The 19584-nt window shown below is 58.0% G+C and overlaps 1 protein-coding gene across 1 annotated transcript in view; it reads right to left on the bottom strand.

Annotated features, from left to right (window-relative positions):
* The window catches only part of COL18A1 (collagen type XVIII alpha 1 chain), a 41004-nt gene extending 33029 nt beyond the window's left edge, over window positions 1-7975 (bottom strand). The window contains exons 1-2 of the mRNA XM_082312091.1: window positions 7931-7975; window positions 7490-7557 (exon numbers count right to left, since the gene is read on the bottom strand). Coding sequence (XP_082168217.1) covers window positions 7490-7557; window positions 7931-7941 — 79 coding nt within the window. The 5' untranslated portion in view covers window positions 7942-7975. The remainder of the gene's footprint in view (window positions 1-7489; window positions 7558-7930) is intronic.
* Window positions 7976-19584: the final 11609 nt, after the last annotated feature.

Below are 19584 nucleotides of genomic sequence, written 5' to 3' on the forward strand. Positions count from 1 at the left end.
GGGGACCTGCCGGCAGGAGCGATGGCCAAAGCCTCACGCACCCATCAGACACTGACCTCCTTGACCTCCCTCCCTGGGAGGTGCACCCTGGTGCGGCACCGCCTTGGCTGGGAACACCACCAGGCTGGATGGAAAAGTGGATGGGACCCAGGCCACCATCCACAGCATGGGCGCAGCCAGTGAGCTCTGCTGGCTTATCTGGGGTTATCGAAAAGGTGCTGTTTATCCAAAAGTCAACAATCCCCGACTCAATTAAGTTACAGACTAATGAGGAAGCTGGAAAAAAAATAATCTGTTTGACTACGGCGTTTACTGGAGGGGAGGCAGGTGGCTTACTTCTGAGTTATAAAATCAGAGATAGCTTCAAGGGCCATCAAGCTGATGGAGTTTTATGCCAGTGGTGATGGTGGGAAGAGCATGGGGATGGTGATGCTGGGCTGGCGAGCTGCAGAATCCAGGTGCCCTGGCTGCTATTCCCACCCTAGGCTGTTTGAACAGACTCCCACAACCTGGGGACAGGGTCAGAGGAACAGCCAGATCTTCCAGTCCCCCAGGAGGAGGAAAACAGCAGATTGAGCTTGGGAATAAAATAAAAATACAATGAAATCCACTAATGACCAATTTCCATCTTAGAAAAGGGTTGGGAGGCGATGCCAAAAAAAGCAATAAAAATTCCACAAAAGCAACCTTTTCAACTGAAAACCAGCAGACATGGGATGTTCCGGACCAGATGTTGCTCGCTGAGAAAGCATCTCCCCGGCGCCGGGGATGCTCCTGCCAAACAGTGCTGCCGGTCAGAGCCAGGAGAACAGCAAGTCTCCGGAGCCTTGTCCCCAGAGCAGCCCCATCCTGCAGCTCCTGGTGACTGGGAGGGATGCGGGACCTGAGGCTGCGACATCACAACAAGATACATAATGGCTTTCTCTTTAACAAAGGCTTCTCGCTCATTAATAGCGGAGCCAAGCTTTCCAAGCACAGGAGATGGTCTCACAAGTGTCTGAGCAACTCTGCATTAACCCAAATCCAGACAGATGGCACCCAGAGTGTATCAGCCACAAGCTTCCCAATTTCTCCTAGTTCCCCCTCATCATGTCCTTCCCTCTCCACTCTTTGCTCGCTCCCACCCAACACGACCCAGTTTTGCCCTCGAGCCTGCTCCAGCTCTCCCCACGCCTGCAGCCTCCACTCTCACGTTTCTCCCAGTGGCTCCAAATCCACATTAAGGCAACGCCGGAAGCCCCCGTTAGCTATACAAATGTCCAAACCATTTTCTAATCCTGTTCAGCTCCTTGCTTCAATTATATCTTTGGCAACAAGCTCTCTAGGCTAATCAAGTCCTACATTAAAAGCCAAAAACCACACATGTGCTGCTACCACATACCTTCCTCCATCCACAAAGTCAAGGACTTTCTCCCACTCCCCAATATTCAAGGGGATTTAGTACCAGTCAAAATCATTGCAAGTTTCTTCTCCACCACCTCCACCCATCAGTGCCTCCTCTGAGCATCAGCTCTCAGCAGGACAGGGCACATCTTCCTGGAGGGCAGCAGTACCGCTGCTCCACACACATTGGTACCCAAGGGATGAGGAATGTGGCTGGAGGACAGGAGAGCCAGTGAGAGCACCCCACCGATGGCAGAGAAGAGATGGAGCCATGGGGCGACGTGGAGCCAGCACTGCCCCCCCATCCATCGCAGAAGATGCTGCCTCCAGGCTGTGTATGCAGCCAGAGATGCGCAGGACACTCTTGGAAAGGGTTCATCTCCAGCACTTTCTCAAATGTCATCAGATACCTTAGAAGATCGTTAAAATGCTTTATTAATCCCATACCTCTGGGCTGCTTATATACATCCGATACTTAATCCCAGATGTCTCCTTCAGTGCTTTGAACTCTCTACTGAAATGCCAGAATTAATTCTTTTCTTGGTAAACTATCAGAGTTTGGAAGAGACACAGCGCACTGGCTGGGACTGTTATTTCAGGGCTCAGAGCATCACCTCTAAAAGTCGCCGCAGACCAGACCAGTGTGGGAGAGAAGCTGGCACTGCACACATCCGACAACAGTGGGAGCAGTGAGGTGTAGACAAGCTCCTGCTGGCAAAGCTGCATGGCAGCCCCTGCCAGCCTCACGCAAGCAGCTTGCATGGCATGGCTCCTTCCCTCCTCTGTCTCCTCCAGCTCCCTCTCTCCACGCATCCTCCCAGAGACGCTGCCCTCTGTAAAGCATGCCCAAGCTCAGATCATCTCTTAAGGCAGGGAAGCATTAGCTGGAATAACATAGGAAGGTTGCCTGTAGATGGAGGATCTTCTCCTTCTGCTCTCCAGACATCGGGCGAGTACCCCTCCTTGAACCCACCTCCCTAGTATGTCCCTCCTGGCTGAACAGGGCTCTGCGTGGACCCTACTGAACTGGAGCGTTGCTTGGGCCCTACTGAGCTGGTTACAGTGGATGCCTGTCCGTCACGGCCATGGGAGACCAGGGAGCCCCCAGACAGCAGGAGGCAGCCCAGGTGAGAAGCATCAGGACTCCAGCGCAGGAAGGATGCACTGTTGAGTCGCACACCAGCATGGACCATGGGGCTTCTCATGCGGCTGGGCAACAGGTACCCCAGATACCCATCCTCTAGGCAGTGCTCAGAAGGAAGGGGGTATGTCAATGGTGGGATAACCTAAACCAAGACCACAAACCAGAGCAGGAGCGGCTAGAAAGCATGGCCAGCAGGTCAAGGGAGGTGATTCTCCCCCTCTGCTCTCTTGAGACCCCACCTGGAGCACTGTGTCCAGCTCTGTGGTCTCCAGCACAAGAAAGACATGGACCTGTTAGAGTGGGTCCAGAGGAGGCCATAAAAATGATCCGAGGGCTGGAACACCTCTCCTATGAGGAAAGGCTGAGAGAGTAGGGGTTGTTCAGTCTGGAGAAGAGAAGGCTCCAGGGAGACCTTACTGCAGCCTTTCAATATATAAAAGGGAGCTTATAAGAAAGACAGAGAGAGACTTTTTAGCAAGGCCTGTAGTGACAGGACATGGGGCAATGGTTTTAAACAAAGATGGGAGGTTTAAATTGGACATAAGGAAGACATTTTTTTATGATGAGGGTGGTGAGACACAGGAACAGGTTGCCCAAAGAAGCTGTGGATGCCCCATCACTGAAAGTGTTCAAGGTCAGGTTGGACAGGACTTTGAGCAACCTGATCTAGTGCAAGATGTCCCTGTCCATGGCAGGGGGGTTGGACTAGGTGATCTTCAAAGGCCCCTTCCAACCCAAACCATTCTGTTACTCTATGATAAAGCAAGAGCGGGTAAGTTAGTAAGACCGCAGACGTGCAGGGTGAGACACCTTGGGCTTGCGTAGAAGAGCAGGTTGCCCCGGGAGCTTCCTCCCAGAGCCACTGTGACAAGCCCCAGATGTGCTGGAGGACATAACAGCAGCATCCCATGGCACAAGCTGGGGTGAGAACAGCCCTCCCTATCCCAAAGGACAGAGGACAGACCTCAGCTCCACCAGACACCCCCCGGGCTGCCCAGGAGGCTGGTTTGCAAACAGTGGTGGCTGTGCATCTGGGTCCTCAGCGTCCTCTGCAGGCTCTGTGCTCATGGGAGGATGCAGCTTTGGATCAGTCCTCACCAACCCCACCCCCCACTCCACTTGCTCCTACCTCCTCAAAGAAGCAGTGACATCCCCTCACTACAGAAAAGACTCTTTCCCAGCAGCACAGTTATCTGCTTGGGGTTTTTTAAGCCTTGTGATAACACTTGAAACAGGATTGCAAAACGTGTTCCTCTGTCTTCTCCAAGTGCTCAAGGTTTGCTATTTAACAGCACCCAAAATCGTATCGTCATAAACAGTGCAAGAAGAGGTTATTCCAGGTGCAGGCCAAAATAAATAAGAAGCAACATCACAAAGAGGCTGCTATTCAGAGCAGAAACCCCACTTCTCTGGGATCTGGTAGTGTGTGTGCATGATCTTCCAGCGGCCACAGGGAAAAGCAGCTCAGCTCTCCATCCTCCCAGGAACATGCAACAGCGGGGAGGGAGCTGCCAAGCACCCATGGCCATGCAGGGCCAGGAGGCACCTGGGCTGCTCCCTTTCCCCACCTAGAAACCTAAAATCAAGTCAGAGCTCTGGGAGAAGGATGCTGTGGATGGACTGAGTCCAGGTACAGAGCTGCAAAACCACTGAGAAAATTAGGAGTGGGGCTTGAAAAGGTTGCTTGCATCAAGGGAAGTGAAGAAAACTCCTGCCTGGGAGCGCAGCCGCTCTGCAGTACTACTCGGTCTCTTTTTAAACTAAGTTTCCAGCCCCGAAGTGCCATCCAAGTGGGGCCACTTCATCTCCACTGTCTCTTCCTCAGGATGGGCAGGAGGGATGGGATCCATCTGCCAGGAGACAGACCAGGAGCCCTGGGAGCATCCAGCAGTGCTGCAGGGAGACTTCCACAGGCTTGGCTCCTTCCAGCTGCTGGCAGCCCGGGGCGGCTCTCCCCCCCCACCAGCTCCCACAGCAGAAAGCGGCAGCCCAGATAAGGTTTTGCAAACAGAAGTCCCTCCAGCTGATAAGATGAAGAGTCCACAGGGCCTCCTGAGCACAGCATCCTCCCCAGTCACTCCAGCCCATCCCAGGGGCCTCAGCAGCCAAACGATGCTGTCAGAGCTGAGAGGTGCCAACTTGCCCTAAGCCGAACCCATGCTGATGGGTGCTGCCCGTGGCCGATTCCCCACAGCCCTTCTCATAGTCTTTAGACGAAATTCTTAAAATAATGTTTGCAAAAGCTCCGATCCACCTGTCAAAAATCCCCAGGCACCAATGCCAAAGTAGTTATGTCACAGGCTGTAAATCGCTTTGCACGGCACCTGTTTCATCTTTGAAGGCACGTGCTTGCAAGGAATCCCAGCCATTGAGACTGACAAGCCATTGAAGGTGGAAAGAAAATCAGGCATGAGCCTGTACGCCAGCAGCAAGCAGCTCCGGCACCTGCTATATTTAACAGCGGGAGGAGACAGCATGGCTTCCCAGGTGCTGCCTGCATCCTCCTCATCATCACCAGCCAAGATCTGGATGTACCGGCCCATCCCAGCCCCAAATTGATGCAGAGAAACTCAGCGTGAGTTAGAAGATGAATGAAGTCAGGCCATCTCCACCACCAGATTGGGGCAACCCTGGCCAGCTTTGTAAACCCCTACTGGTGGGGAACCCCCATCTCCAGGGACCTATCCCAGGGTTGTCCCCCTTACTGGGAATGGGGATTTCCCCAGCGGCTGACCCAGCCCAGGCTGCTGCCCCGTGCATGGGGGACACCCACAGCCCTACGCGTGCCCCGATTCCCCCATGCTCTCAGGACTGGACCCACAGCAGCATCCCTGCAGCATCCCCATCCCCTGCGTGGCTACGTGCCCTTGCTGAGGAATCCCAGAGATCCGGTGATAAGAGGTAAGACCAGCTCTGGGCAGCTAAGCCCCCAAATTTGCAAGGCAGGCAGATAAACAGAAAGGTTATCTCCATGCCAGGACGGCCTTCAGAGCAAACATTCCCCAGGAGCCATCACAAAGGAGAGCTGGCAGAACAGGCCCTGCAGTCCTTGGACATTGAACCAAGGGAAGGAAAAAAAAAAAAAACAAAGAAAGAAAGAAAAAAAAGCCACACCAACCCTCTTGCAAATTCTTTTAAAACCCGATTCGAAGCCTGCCTTTGGGAGACAGCCAAGTCAGCTGGGTGAAACGGGCACCTCCCTGCCAGTGGTGACCAGCGCCAGCGGTGCTCCTCCAACGTTTAACCCATCTGCGTGCCATGTGAAACCTCCTTGGGGTCCCCTGGCATGGCTGCTTAAAGGTGGGGGGATGCAGCTTCAGCTCACAAAGGGTCCTGGCCAGCCCTGCGCGTCCAATGCCGTGCCGGGAGCCGGGACATGGGCAGAGAGGGGGGTGGGAAGGGCACGAATAGCTCTGAGTAACTGCTGTTAAACCAGCTCCCAGCCCTCCAGCTCAGCTCGGCCGCACTGGACAGTCTCCAGGGACCTAAAATAGTCAATTCAGGATTTCACATGGAAATGATGTTCCCATCTCTGAAGACCTCCAAGGGGAGCTTTGTTCCCATGGTCCCTGGGGAGGCACCCATGACACGGAAAGCAATGTCACAAACCCAGCCCGGGGCACTTCGAGAGCTTCTCCAAGCATTCCCAGACACGCTCTGAGAGTGCTGGGCATTCCTGCTGCCCAGGCCACCCTCTTTCCTTCCGCAGCGTAACCCAGCCGCCAGCAGAGCCAGCCTCCGTGCAGCCGTGCCCGAGCTGTTCCTAGATGACATGAAGCCTTGCTCCAGTAAATAATCCATCGATTTCACGGCCCAGCGCCTGTCCGACTTCCAGCTTGCCTGTACCTGGAGCAGCCACTTACCAACATGTCTCACCCAGCCTACGATGACAGAGAGGGGCACGAGCCATGCCTTGTAACGTGCTGGCAAGCTGACAACGCTCAGCGCAAGCAGAAGACAACCAAAACATCACCCAGCAGAAAAGCCACCCTTGCCTGGTTTTGGGTCATCACTTGCAGCTCAGCTGCTTTTGCAAATGGGGTTCCTGGGCCGCAAGTGGGGTCAAGGGCTCCCTGTGTCAGCCATGGCTCTCTCTGCCGCCTCACGCTGGGCACGCATCCAGAGACCGGCTGCAAGGGGAGGAGGGCTTTCACCCGGCCTGGCAGGCGGGAGGAAGCTTCCCCGACAGGGAGGTAAAGTTCACCAGGAAAACAGGCAGCTCGTGCACTCAGGCAGTGGGAGAACTGGCTCGTGTGCTCTGTGGGGAAAGAAGGGCTGGAAAGCTGAGTCAGCGCCGAATTCCCCTCTCCTGGGGCACGAGCAGCTTGAGAGCGAGATGAGCGGGTTGTTTCGCAGAGCCCCGAAGGCAGGGGAAAGCCAGTGAGTGGCGTGGGAGGTGTTGCATCCCCAGGGCACACATTCGAGGCTTCCTACCACTCTCAACGCTTCCAAGGACACGCAGTCACGAGGAGGACTTCTGCAGGAGCGGCAGAAACCACTAACACATGGAGCATGGCCACTTTGAGGTAATACCATCCTGTCTGCCCACAACCCAGAACAGACCAGACAAACCACTTTCACCCCAGTAAAGCCTCCAAGCGCACTGCAGCCAGGCATCTCTCAAGTGTTGCCTGGCACAGCATTTCCCCATCATCCTTCCCTAGTGGCCCATTGATGAGATGGGGCACATGGGACCCCAAACCTGCCACCCTCAGCAGCCATGAGGGACGTGGCCATTGAAGGGGTGCATGGGGGGAAACTCCCCCCATCACCCGTCTTTTTGGGGACTTCTCTTTGGATGCAGCATTTGGCCCAGGGGGAGACGCAACCCCATGCCCGCTGGGGAGCAGGGCTGCGTTCACAGAGCATCCCAGGGGACAGAGGGCTTCAGGACAGGGAGGGGGTCCGGGATGGCGGGCACAGCGGCAGGGACCCCCCTCCCCAGCATCCCGCGCACGTTACCCGGCTCCTGGGAAGCAGCGGGGATCAGCAGGACAAAGAGCCCGAGCAGCAGCCGCCACGGAGGGCACCTGCGGGAAGGGGAGAGCAAGAGGTTACCCACCCTCCCGCCGGCTCCGGGGCGCCCCCCGACCGGAGGGGTGCACCCCCGCTCCCGCAGTCCCGCGGCTCCCCGGCAGCTCGGGGGTCCCCACGGCATACCGGCACCCCTCCAGCCTCGGCGGCACCGCTGCACCGGAGTCTCGGTGAACCCCAGCCCCGGTGGCTCCGGGGTCCCCGCCGTGCCGGTACCCCCGGGGTCTCCACGGCATACCGGTGCCCCCCAGCGCCGCCAACTCCGGTGTCCCCACGGTACCGGTGTCCCCAGGGTCCCCCCCCAGTGTACCGGTGCCCCCCAGCCCCGGCGGCTCCGGGGTCTCGGTGCGCCCCGGCCCCGTCGCTCACCCTGGGCGCATGGTGCCCGCTCGGTGCCGGAGCGCGGCTCGGCTCGGCGCGGCGCGGCTCGGCGCGGCTCGGCGCGGCCCGAGGGGCGGGCAGGGGAGGGGCGGGGCGGGGAGGGGAGGGGCGGCCCGGGCGGGCGGCGGAGCGGGCGCGCCGGGGCCGGGGCTCCGCCCGCCCCCAGCCCCCGGTCCCGGGCCTTGCGCGGCCGCCGGGCTCCTGCAGCCGGGAGGGGGTCGGGGACACCCCCCCGGGGCGCCCGGGCTCTGCGCCAGCCCCAGCGCAGCCGGTGTGCGGGGGGCACGGCCCGGCTCCCCGAGGAGCATCCCTTCCGCAGGAGCATCCCCTCCCCGGGGCGCCGGGGAGCGCCCTCGCCCCCAAAGGGCACCGGCAGCCCGGACCTGCCCCGGCATCGCCTGCTCCACCAAGCCCATGGCTTTCGGCTCGCAGGCCAGGCCTGGTCTTGAAAGAAGGAGTGAATCAGTGAGCTGAGCTCATTCCCTCTCCTCTCCCCTCCCCTATCCAAGCCCCAGGGGCACCAAGCAGGGAAGGGTGCTCCCATCTGGGCACCCCACGCCCTCCTCTCCTGGGCCTTCCCTACCCCAGCGGCCCCTTGCTCCTCCGCGCTGCAGTGGAGGGGCTTGGGAACCCCAGGAGCCTCACTCGCCGCTATGGCTCTTCATGCGATGAACCTGGCCCAGCCCGACAGGACGGGGGGGCCTGGGGGTCCCTGCGCACCCTCGTGGGACAGCCCTTGCCGGGGGGCTGCACTGCCAGAGCCCAGGCGGCAGCGCACCTCACCTCAGCTTTCCCATGCAGGGAAAGGAGTTAAAGCTGGCGCTGCCGCCCACTTCCACCTCCTCCCCTTACCCCAGCTTTCATCTCCCTCCAGCCCCAGCCCCGTGGAGGGCAGGATAATCCCCACGAAACCTGCCACACCTTGCTTTGTCTTCTGCAGCATTTTAGTGCCCCGCGGCAGCAAGCTTCTGAAATCCAAGCCCTGGAAACTTCCAGGGGATCTAGAAGTGATTCACTGATGGCAGAGTCAGTGTTTAGTCTAAGCCACAGTTTGGATCTAGCAGAATAAACCATGACATCCAGCTGCTCGGCTCCGTGCTTGCAGAGGTGCACACTATCACTATTCGTCTTTTAGCAATAAATCTTTTAACCGCGCCTTGCACCACAGAGCCAAAGGCAGGCAGCCCCTCCACACAACCCCAGTCTGGGGGCGATGAATAGACGCCGAATCTGCCTTTTGTTTGGGTGCAGAATGATTTCATGCAGTCGGGACTGTTAAATTTACACTTTCCCGGTTGGATGCCGAGTGATTTACCGCCCCTTTCTTCTCCTGCAGCTGGATTCCTTTCCTCCAGGTAGACACTGATGTGTGTTGCCAAGTACCTGAGCTGCACAAAAGGCAGCACGTGGCAGCCCTGAGTCACTGGGCTGCCATTTCGCGCAGGGTTTTCAGAGGGCTGAAGGGGCTGCAGGAGGAGTCGTGATGGCACTGGGCCTGGAGAGCATGGAGCAAGTGGGAGAAGAGTCCTGAGGCAAGGATAGTGCTTGAAAAAATCTCCTTGAAAACAGAAAATGATCCTCCCGAATAGCAATGGCCTCTTCAAAGTGAGCTGGCTTTTAATGGGCTTGACAAGAGCGGGCGGGTAAATGCTCCCGTGGGGTGGGAGAGGCCATTGGCAGCTCCAGGGCAGCTGCTCCAGGCGTTGCTCTAGCTCAGCGGGGAAACGCAGCGCTGGCCCTTCCTATCATTATCAGCACGGCATGGCCCAGGAGGTGCAAACCTGGTCGGGGCTACCCTGACCGCCTGCCTGGACCTTCCCACGCACTGACGCAGCGGGTGCGTCACTGGGAGCAGAGATGTTATCGCTGGGCGCTGCAAGCGCCAAGGTGCAGGTGAATGTGGAGCTGCTTTACAGCCCTGACTTCCTCCTTGCTGCACCTTTGGGCTCTGCCTGGCCTGGCCGCGCTCCCCAGCTCCTGCTGTGCTTGTTCTCCAGGGAGAGACACGGGACAGGTTCAAGTGCATCACCTTTTGCCCACTCTCCTGCCTTCCCTGTGCCTGCCAGTGGGTCTCTGCCCCAGTGCCAGCCCCACCGCCGCGGAGCCGTCTCCCACCAGCAGACCTCCATGCAAAGCGCCTGGGTGACACCAGGGCAGTTTCCCATCGTAAAATTTCCTCCCGCTGTGCTTTAAAGTTCGAGAGCCACGAAGGACAGATAATGAGACTCATCTTCTCCCAAGCAAACAAACATTGCCCGCGGCAGGGGGGGACATGCTGCCAGGGAGGCAGCTCTTTCGAAAGCCGACCAAATGGAAACCAGCGGTGCTCTGATGACGGCTCGGCCGCTCGCAGCCGTGACTTCCCAAACTCCAGCCAAAAAGTGCCTCCTGACCTGCAAGCTTCAAGCTCCAGCAAAGCTTTGGCATTTTTCATCTCTGCACAGCTCCTCCAGGGTCCCCCTGCCCCTCCACCCCTGCTCCTGGCTCCCACCCGCTCCCTCCCAGCTGCATCCCATGGCTAGTTATCCCACGCTGCTGGGTGGCCCTGGGCAGGGGCACCCCAGTGCGGGGACAGAGGGGCTGCCCCAGCTCCCAGCACACAGCCCCTGCCAACTCAGCAGCTGGGACAGCGTGGCGGCCGAAAAAATGTCACCCTGGCAACCCTGCGGGATGACTGGCCTGTTTTTCCCTCCTTTGGGCGGAGGGGAGGAGTTGGAAACGCCAGCCGTGCAGCCCAGGCGCGGCCCCGGCAGTGGCTCCAGGGCTGGCACACATGGCCTGCGTCCACGTCCCCCTCCCAAAGTGGCTTTGGCGCGACAGCTGCCCCTGCACTGTGAAGGGCAGCATGTCCCCAGGCTGCCAGGCAGCCCGGGGAGCCATGACTCGTGTGCCGTGGGAGCGGCAGGGGTGCCAGCAGACACCGTGAACTGTCGCCACCACTGAAAAACAGTTGCTTGCGCATGGTTGCCTTGAAATGCGCCTGTGACTTGCAGCTGGGATGCGGGCAGGGGGCTTAGTCCCGCTGCCACCGTGCTTTTTCACGAGGGGCTTAGGCAGCAGGTTGGGGAGCAGCAGGAGCCATAGGACTGGGGCCAAGGGGGCAGTAAGGGACAGGAAGGCAAAGGACAATATTTGGCAAGTGTCTGTGCAGAAAAACAAAGGCTGCAGCAAGCAGAGGGGGCAGAAAACCACTGATGGGCAGGGCTGTCCCATCTGCGCCAATCCCCAAGCAGTGGCTGTAACCAGTCCTGACACTTTGGTGTGCCATATCTGTGTTAAAGCTATCTTCTCCCAGCTGCAGCCCCTGGGTGTGAGCGCTCAGGACCACTGACACCAGCCAGTTTTGCATCTCTCTGCCCCACCCATTGTTCTGGCTCAGAAGCCCGTGTCTGCTGATGGCCCAGTCCCTCCAGGACAGTGGTGGAGGAGCTGGTCCAGGAGGGATGTCCCCTGCAAAGGTCAGGACCATGCCCTCCCTTCAGCTGACGCCTTCAGTGAGGATCCGGCAAAGGATGACGCGACAGCATCTTGGTCTGTGAAAGGCATCCCCCCTTTCCGGAGGTGAAGCTGCGAAGGTGGGCGTTTGGGAAGGACCCAAGGAGCTCAGGCAGGGAGTGGGAATAATTGGAAATCCAGATATTCCCCCAAAGAGGAAAGCTGGAAAGCACAAGAGCTTGGACGAGTGGGGAGCATGTTACCGGCCCATGTGGGCGGGGAGTGAGCTAAGCCAGGTTGGGAGTGTAGCAGCACCACGGCGTAGCAGCACCATGCCTGGCCCCAGCAGCCAGATCTGGTGGCTGTTAGTGAGGGGCTGCAGATGGCAGAAGGAGGTGTTACAGGGGCAGCCAGAGGCCTGGCCAGCAGCAGAAATGCTCCAGGATCCGGACCCCACCCGCATCTCTCCCGCGGATGTGAGGAGGACAGGACAACATGGATTGCTGTGGCTCGGCAGGGAGGTGAGCCGGGGCCAGGGGACCACCGCGCTGTCACCTGCTACCTCAGCAGGGACAGGACAGACTCCTGTCCGCAGCTCCCCACATCACGTGGCACAGCCCCACCACCACCACAGAGCCTGGAGCCCCGCACATAGAGCTGGGTGGGCAGGGGACCCCAGCCCCGGCCACATCCCAGAGCTGCTGCCTCTCTCCCTGGGCTGTGGAGAGCTCTCATCTGGCGGAGTCATGATGTGATGGAGAGGGCCTGGCCTGTTCCCAAGCTGGATATCAGCAATAAAAGAGCCGAGTGACACAAGAGAGAGAAGGGCAAGGGAGAGCATTTGCTCCAGAGCCAGCAGATACACAGCCACTAATTCATCAGAGGAACAGCTGAGAGCTCACCCCCCTACGCACAGTAACCTCCTCCCCAGGGAAGGAGGAGGGGGACCAGAGGAGGGATCCCCCTTCCTATCCTAGGGCTGGGGAGCCCCATGCAGTGTTGGCAGGGACAGAGCCAGTCCCAGACCCCCACTGCCTCCTTCCTGCTCTCTCCCCGCACCCCTGGGCAGTGCCTGCTCCCGCCCGTGCAGCCTCCCAACCGGACACAGGCACCTGGGGTGTCCCAGCAGCCTCCGCTCCCTCCCGGCTTCTCCATGACTCATCCACTCCAGGGGAAAATCAATACTTCAGCACACATCAGATGAAGGACTGAGAGAAGCATTTCATGGGAAAGGGGACGAGGCGAATGCTTCTCGCATGCCTCATCCCAGCGGCTGGCACTTGGGTCTCTGCCTCTTGGCTGGCTGTGGGAAATGGCACTTTTTTCCCTTCCCGCCGCGCAGTCATGCTCATGCACTGCCAGTGGAAGATAAGAAGGGTAGAGCTCTGGAGCTGCGTGAAACCTTGATGCATCTGCATCCCAGGTACGAGGTGCAGGTCTGGTCCCCCATAGCTGCAGAGAGACCTGTTGGAGCTGGGGTGAGGAGGATCTGCAATGATGGAGGGGTTGGAGCAGCTGCCTGAGGGGTGAGACCACCTGGCGGGGGCTCTGGGAGGGGAGGAGGGGGTGGAAGTGGGGGATGATGGAGGGCTACACGCTCACAGAATTGGTGGGCAAGGTGGATACAGAGCTGCTACTCACTGCAGCCTGCAACACCAGCATCGGGGACACTTGCTGAGGCTCAGCGGAGAGAGGCTGAGAGCAGATCCCAGCAGGCATTTCTGTCTCCAGCCACAGCACTTGCTGCTGGGGTAGGATGGGGAGGTGGATAGGACCAGCTAGAAAAAGGGGAGAGAAATTCATGGTCGTGAACAGGTCCTGAAGAGCCTGGACAGGCACATCCCCACTGATATCCCTGATGTGATGACTACAGACACTACGCAGAGTACAAGGGGACCAGCCCACAGAGTTGGCCAGGCTCACGGCATCCCCCCAGCCTGTGTCCCCATCACCCTCCCAGGGGAGGACACCGGGTCCCCCTCTGCCTCTTCCCACTGTACTCCCTGCCCAAAGCCCCCATCCCGCTGCAGGACTGGGGCTCGCCGTGAGCTCCGGCAGTCCCTGGCTCTGCCAAACCCAGCAAGGCTGGGAGAGCTCCCTAAGTCTTTCCCCAAATGCCCTGGTTGGCTGTGATGCCTAAATTGCTCATACAAGGGAGGAGTCCTCCCACATTGGGACACCCTGGCTGCCAGCTCCAGCCCCTCCATGTCCCTCCTATGGCTGGTGGGGGCCACCCACAGCCTCAGCTCCCAGCTGGGACAGGTCCCCTGGGCTCTCCCTCTCCTCGCATGGCCTGCCTGTGGGTGCTGTGCCCCAGCAAGCTCTGCTCACACACCCACCTCCCCATTCTCCCCCAGAAAGGGCAGTTCAATTCAAATCAACACCCACCTGCCCTGTTTGGTGTGAGCCCGGGCCAGCAGCCACAGAGCAAGCAAACTCATCCAGATTCCTGCTTCCCTTCCCCAGCCCTTTCAGAGAGACCTCTTGAAAAGCAGTTTGTTTTTAACGTGATAAAAAGAGCATGTTCCTCTTCCTTCCTGCATTGACAGACAGGTGCTTGCTCAAGGGAGAGCCTTGAAATTGGGCCAGGCAAGACCAGGTCTCCAGGAGAGAGCCAGGTCTGGCACAGTAATGGGGCTGAGCCCAGGCTGCCATTTGGGGGAGAGCCCTGTAAGCATCACCATCGGCTTGCCAGGCACAACACTGATGGGCTGTAAGTCATGGCTGTCTCTGGCTCAGGCACATGGAGCGGGATGCAGGCAGGAGGACACGGGTTGCAGTGCAGGGTGGTGGCTGGAGGAGGGACCAGCGGGGCCCTGGGGATGCTGTGTTGGTGGTGAAGCATGCCTGCATTTTCCCTGTGTGGAGGTAATGCTGAGAGCAAACAGCCCCGAAACTGAAGGTCCTGGCATGTGGCATTGCTGCTTCCTTGGGGAGTCTCCCAGCAGCCCTGAAGTTGTCACCTCCTCTCTCCCAGACTGCACTCGGCAACTCTTCTGGAGAGGAACGGTCAACTTTGACTCAGCTGGAAAAAAAAAAAAAAAAAAAAAGAAATCAAAGTCCTTTGCTCCAGCAAGACTCAAAATAGGAGCTGTTTCCTCCCTGGGAAGAGGAAATTCCCAGCTTCCCATAGAGGAGCTTGGGCTGGCTGGCTCTGCAGGACTGGACTGCCCCAGGCTGCTCAGCAGCTGGATGCCCTGAGGTTCTGCCCCAGTTCCCCATGCCAGGATGCACTGAGCTGCCAGGCTTCCCACAGCCTGGGATGGGGTCTGGCCACCAGGAGGGATTGCTCCCGTGAGGACCCCCACGCTCAAGGATCCTTGTACCCACCTTGCACAGGGTAGCGCTAGGACCTGACCACGCGCCTGCTGACAGTCAATATGCCCCATCCCTTTCTGGCCCAGCTGGTGCTGGCCACCTCTGAGCTGTCCAGGACTGACTGACATTTAGCTTGTCTCTCCAGGATAATCCCGACAGGATTCCTATTCCAATTTATAAGCCCTCCCTACCTACCCGATGAAAAAAAAAACGAGCTGGGATGGGTGGGGGTGGGAATGCCCCCAGGGCAAAGACCTGTTCGCTGTGGCCATCCTATCCCTGTGCACCCTGCTCACCTCATGGTCCCTGCAGTAGATTTGCTGAGCTGTTCACCGCTGGTTTGAGCACATTTGGCAGGACAGTCCTCGAGCCTGCTCCTAACCTTCTTGCTTCCCTGTTTATATCCGACTTGCTGCATTTTTTTCAGCTTTCCTGTTCTTCTTTTGGCAGACCTTCTGCTCTTCAGCATCAACGTTTTTCCTGTGCTCCCCGTTCTTTCCCATCAGCTGTGCGAGGGCTTTATGAGATTGCCCTGTTTGCTCTTTGCTTCATGTTTTACTGAGGCTTTTAATACGGTATTTTTCCACAGCCTCCAGGCAGCTTGGAGGCCTCTGGCTTTCTGGACCACACCTCTGAGAGGTTTGGGATTGGCCTGTTTTTTTCTTTTTTGACACATTTCCTCATTTTTACATGGTCTCTTGTCTTGAAATCGAATAACCACGTGCTGGATTTATTCAGCCTGCTCTTCCTTACCATAAAATTAAAAGCAAGTGGTATTACAGCTGGCCTAGACCCTCCCAAGCAAAGCCCCATGTGTTGTGCAAGAGCAGATCCAGAAAAGCATCTTCTGGTGGTTCTCAGACCGCTTCTGGGGGGATGGCACCATGTACCACATTCAAAGGTTTTATCCTTACGTCTTGTCCCCTGACACTTTGATCCAGTCCACAAGTGGGTAGTTGAAGCATCCTCTTATTACAGCCTCCCCTAAAATCCCTAAGTATCTGGCTTTAGGTGTCTGGCATTGGTGCAGGAGCACTTGTAGGTCTGCCCTTGCTCTCTTGCCCAGACATGCGCTGGCTGCTCTCCTGGCACTGCAGGGGATCTGATTTGCCTTCCTTATTTATTGCAGTTACTCTGTTTATTTTCCTGCTGGCATTTTCAGAAGTGTACAGAACATTAGCTGTGTTCCCCACCTCAGTCCCGTCACGCCAGACCAGGTGCTCTCCCCTAGCCGCCTGCTTCTGGTTTAAATACTCTCTGGCACTGCAGTTATCAGTGCTGGCAGCCTGCTTCTGTTATGATAAAGCAATAGCATCTCTGCCCTGTGCGTGTCCCTAGCATCCCAAGAGGTGCCCCAAGTCCTACCATAGCTAAATGCCCCTTCTCTGACCCACTGTCTCATCCCCACCTGGAGACTCCAGCTCTCCGTGTGTTTCCTGGGTCTCACCCTTGGGACTGGCAGGGTTTCAGAGAGCACCACAGGCAGGTCCTGGGCACTGGTGTCTGGCCAGGCAGCCTGGACGTAGCTGCCAGCTCACCCTCCGATACTCATCTACCACATGGCGTGGCACCATCAACTTCTCTGCTGTAGGCAGAGCATCTCCCTGGCAGTGTGTGAAGGCAGCGAGCATCAGGGCATCCTGGTGGAGTTGCTTACAGCATACGAAGTAACTGCCACCAGGTACCGCTTTCCCCAAAGAGCCTGACCTGCTGCCTACCCTGGTGATAAGAAAATGGGCCATTTTCTCCCAGCACTTATGAGCTGCCTTTGGCTCGTCTTCACTTGCTCAGCAAACACCCCCGAACAGGTCAGCACTTTCTTCACAGCAAAGCTATGTGAGGAATTTCTCCTAAGGCAGCTGGACCCTTTCCAAAGAGGGCGAGCGGCCAAATTCCCACCGCCCCAAGCCCCCGGCAGAGAAACAAGGTGCAAACTTGGACCCTGAAGGCTTGCTGTGCACTTCCACTTCTGCCCTTGTGTCTGCTGGAGCTGGGGAAGAAGGGGCCCTCTCCACTCCCCTCCCACACCTGGGCTGACTGCACCAGGGAAAGGACTGGTCCTGCCCCGTCTCTCCCAGAGAGACCTTTAGGTGTCACAGCTCTCCCCAAATGAAGCAGCTAGAAGACACAGGTGTGGGTTTGCATCTCTCCGCACTCCCTTCTCCGCTCTCAAGTGGTGCCTGGCCCTGCTGGGCGGTGGGTAGCAGGCAAGAGGAGGCTCCTGACATGCAGGCTGCATGGGGCTGGGGGATCCTTGGGCACTTGCTGGTCTCGTTGCCTGCTGTGATTTATTTTCTTTTCATCTCAAATTACTTCTCAAAGCTCCAGCTGTTGGGCTCACGTGCTCAGGCGAGACACTAGGCTTTCCCATAAAAGCCCATCCCTAGCCCTCCCAGCATGAAGAGACACTTGCAGATGTGTCCCCACAGGCATGCTTTCCACCTGCTCCCACTCAGTGGGTCCTGCAGAGTTTTTGCCAGCAAGGCACAAGAGCCCTGCGGAGCATGGTGACTGCCCTGGCCTGGAGGAGGACAGACAGGCTTGGCAGGCTGGAGAAAAAGCACACCCTCCAGGCACGGATACCAAACCACCCCCTGTGTGTGGCAAAACCAACTGCAGTTGAAATTGCTTATCCTATCCGGGTATCTGAAACTTCCTGCTATTTATGAGCATGGCTGCCGGCTGCTGCCGGCTCCTGAGTTGTGGTGTGGGTTCATGACTTCTCTGCCTTCCACCTCCCCAGCCTCCCCAAGGCCCCTCGAGAAGGTGCAGCCCCTCCTGCCTAGCCCCCAGCCCCTGAAGTTGGCTTTTTGGCACATTGCCCCATTGGCACAGCTGGACACTCATCGGCTTCATTTCTGACTACAATTCACGGGTAGGAAAGTTGGCTTTTTTGTCCTGCCTGTCTGCTGGGAAGGCTCTAAGTGTCAGGCCCCTGAGGGCACTAATGGATCTTGATGACCCTGAGTAGCCTCACCTGGGACCCCCCATACATCCTCCAGCTGTGGGCCCTGCACTCACTTCAGCTCAGCCCTGAGCACCTAGTCCTGGCCTGAGCTCTGTGAGGATGTCGGTATCGATGCCTCTGTCTCCAGATGGACCTTGGTCCTGTGTAACAGGTAGCTTGTCTCAGGTGCTGTCTCCTGGGCGGAACCCATACTCACAGCTTGTGTTCAGCCCATCTGCTGGATGGCCCTTGGACAGACGTTGCAGGGAGCTGGTCTTTGTATCTGGCCCCATCTCCTGGATGGAGCCCTCAGGTCCACGCTGCAGCCTTGCTCCCGGTGTTGCCTCCAGCCCCCTCTCCTGCTGCTCCTGTCTGGACCTCAGCCCCGGTCCATCCTCTTGCAGGGGCTGCTGACAGACCCTGTTACCCACACGTAGCATAGCTGGGAGTGAGCTCCTGAAAAGCAGGACAGGGCTGGAGCGCAAGAGGCACTGGCTCTCCTGCACTTGCTCTGGGGAGCCTCCGCACGGGCCAGGCCAGCTGCCAGAGCAGGGCTGTGCTGCCTGCCTCTTACCCAGGGTGGGCTTGTTCCCTGTCCCCCAAAGGATGCAGGTTTTAAGCTGAGAGTAGGATCTCTGGCAACTCTGAGAACAATTTTGTTGGCACCCTGCCTATTTTCTGGCAGGGACCCTGCCCAGCTGGCTGCACCTTCCTCGGGGAGGAGGTCGGCTGGGCACCCCAGCCTCCTCTTCATCGGCAGCTGCCATCTATGGCACTGCAGTGGGATGCCCTGGATCCTGGGAATTGTTCTCGGTCACCCTTTGGTGGGATTGTCCTGCCCTCTGCCGATCTTTTCAGCAGCAAGCCGGGAGCTGAGGAACGTGCCAGCAGCCTAGCTGGGCTCTCAGGCAATGAATGTATGGGAGAAAACCTTTACAGATGCCGGGGGCTGTAAATATTTTGGAAGCAAGCAAGCAAGATGCACTCTCAGCCGCTCGCCTGTCTTGTGCACACTCTGCAGGGTGGTTGTGTGTAAAAGCAGGCTTCCGCAGCCAGGGACCCCCTTTTCCCTGGGTGCTTGCTGCCTTGCTGGAAAATCAGGTGGGTTTGAACTTGGGGAAGCAAACAGCAACAGACCCTGACCAGCAACAGAGATGCTTATGCTGCTACTCCAACGAGATGGGTTGCTGCTGTCATAGCTGGGCTGGGAATGACTGCCCGGGGATGCACCCTGCCTCACAGCAGGTGCAGGAGGCTTTGGGGGCAGACTGGATGGCAGCCGTTACCTCTCCCAGCAGCACCACGCAGACTGCAGGGCAGCAAGGCTGGGTCCTGCCAGCTTCTGAATATGGTGAGGCGTTTTCTCAAGACCTACTGGGACAAAATGGCTCCATAGGGCAATTACCTGGTGGGTGATCAGTGAGGCTGTGGGCTCCTGCAGTGCTTTGGGAGTCACTCAAGCCAGGTCTCCAGGAGAGGAGAGTCCAGCTGGGAGAGCTGTGGTCTGAGAGCCAATGTCCCCACACAGGGATGCGCACCCCACTGTGCCATGCAAACATGAGCCCCTGAGACCATGTGTTAACATCTCTGACATGGCACCTACCTGATGAGGGCTGAGCTCCTTCATCTGCCCTGGCACAGGGGTCCAGGAAGGATGGACAAGGAGCCCTGGTCCCCTGCCAAGCATCACCGTCCCCTTCCCGCACTGCCTGCTCCAGCCCTGCTGCTGGGGATGCTTCACTATCCCGGCTTGCCATCCATGGGTGGGAGAGGCACACACTGCCCCTTCTTTGGGGAAAGCAGTCCCAGGAGGAGTGCATCAGCCATGGATGGACAGGGCAAGTGATAGCCCGAGGAGCTCAGAGGAGCTTTGATCCTGCAGGGTGCTGGGTCTCATGGGGCTGGCACATGCCTCCCTGCAGCTGCCCCACGGGCACTGGGA

Source organism: Platalea leucorodia (assembly GCF_965183815.1).
Source record: "Platalea leucorodia genome assembly, chromosome: 5".
Classification (NCBI taxonomy): Eukaryota; Metazoa; Chordata; class Aves; order Pelecaniformes; family Threskiornithidae; genus Platalea; species Platalea leucorodia.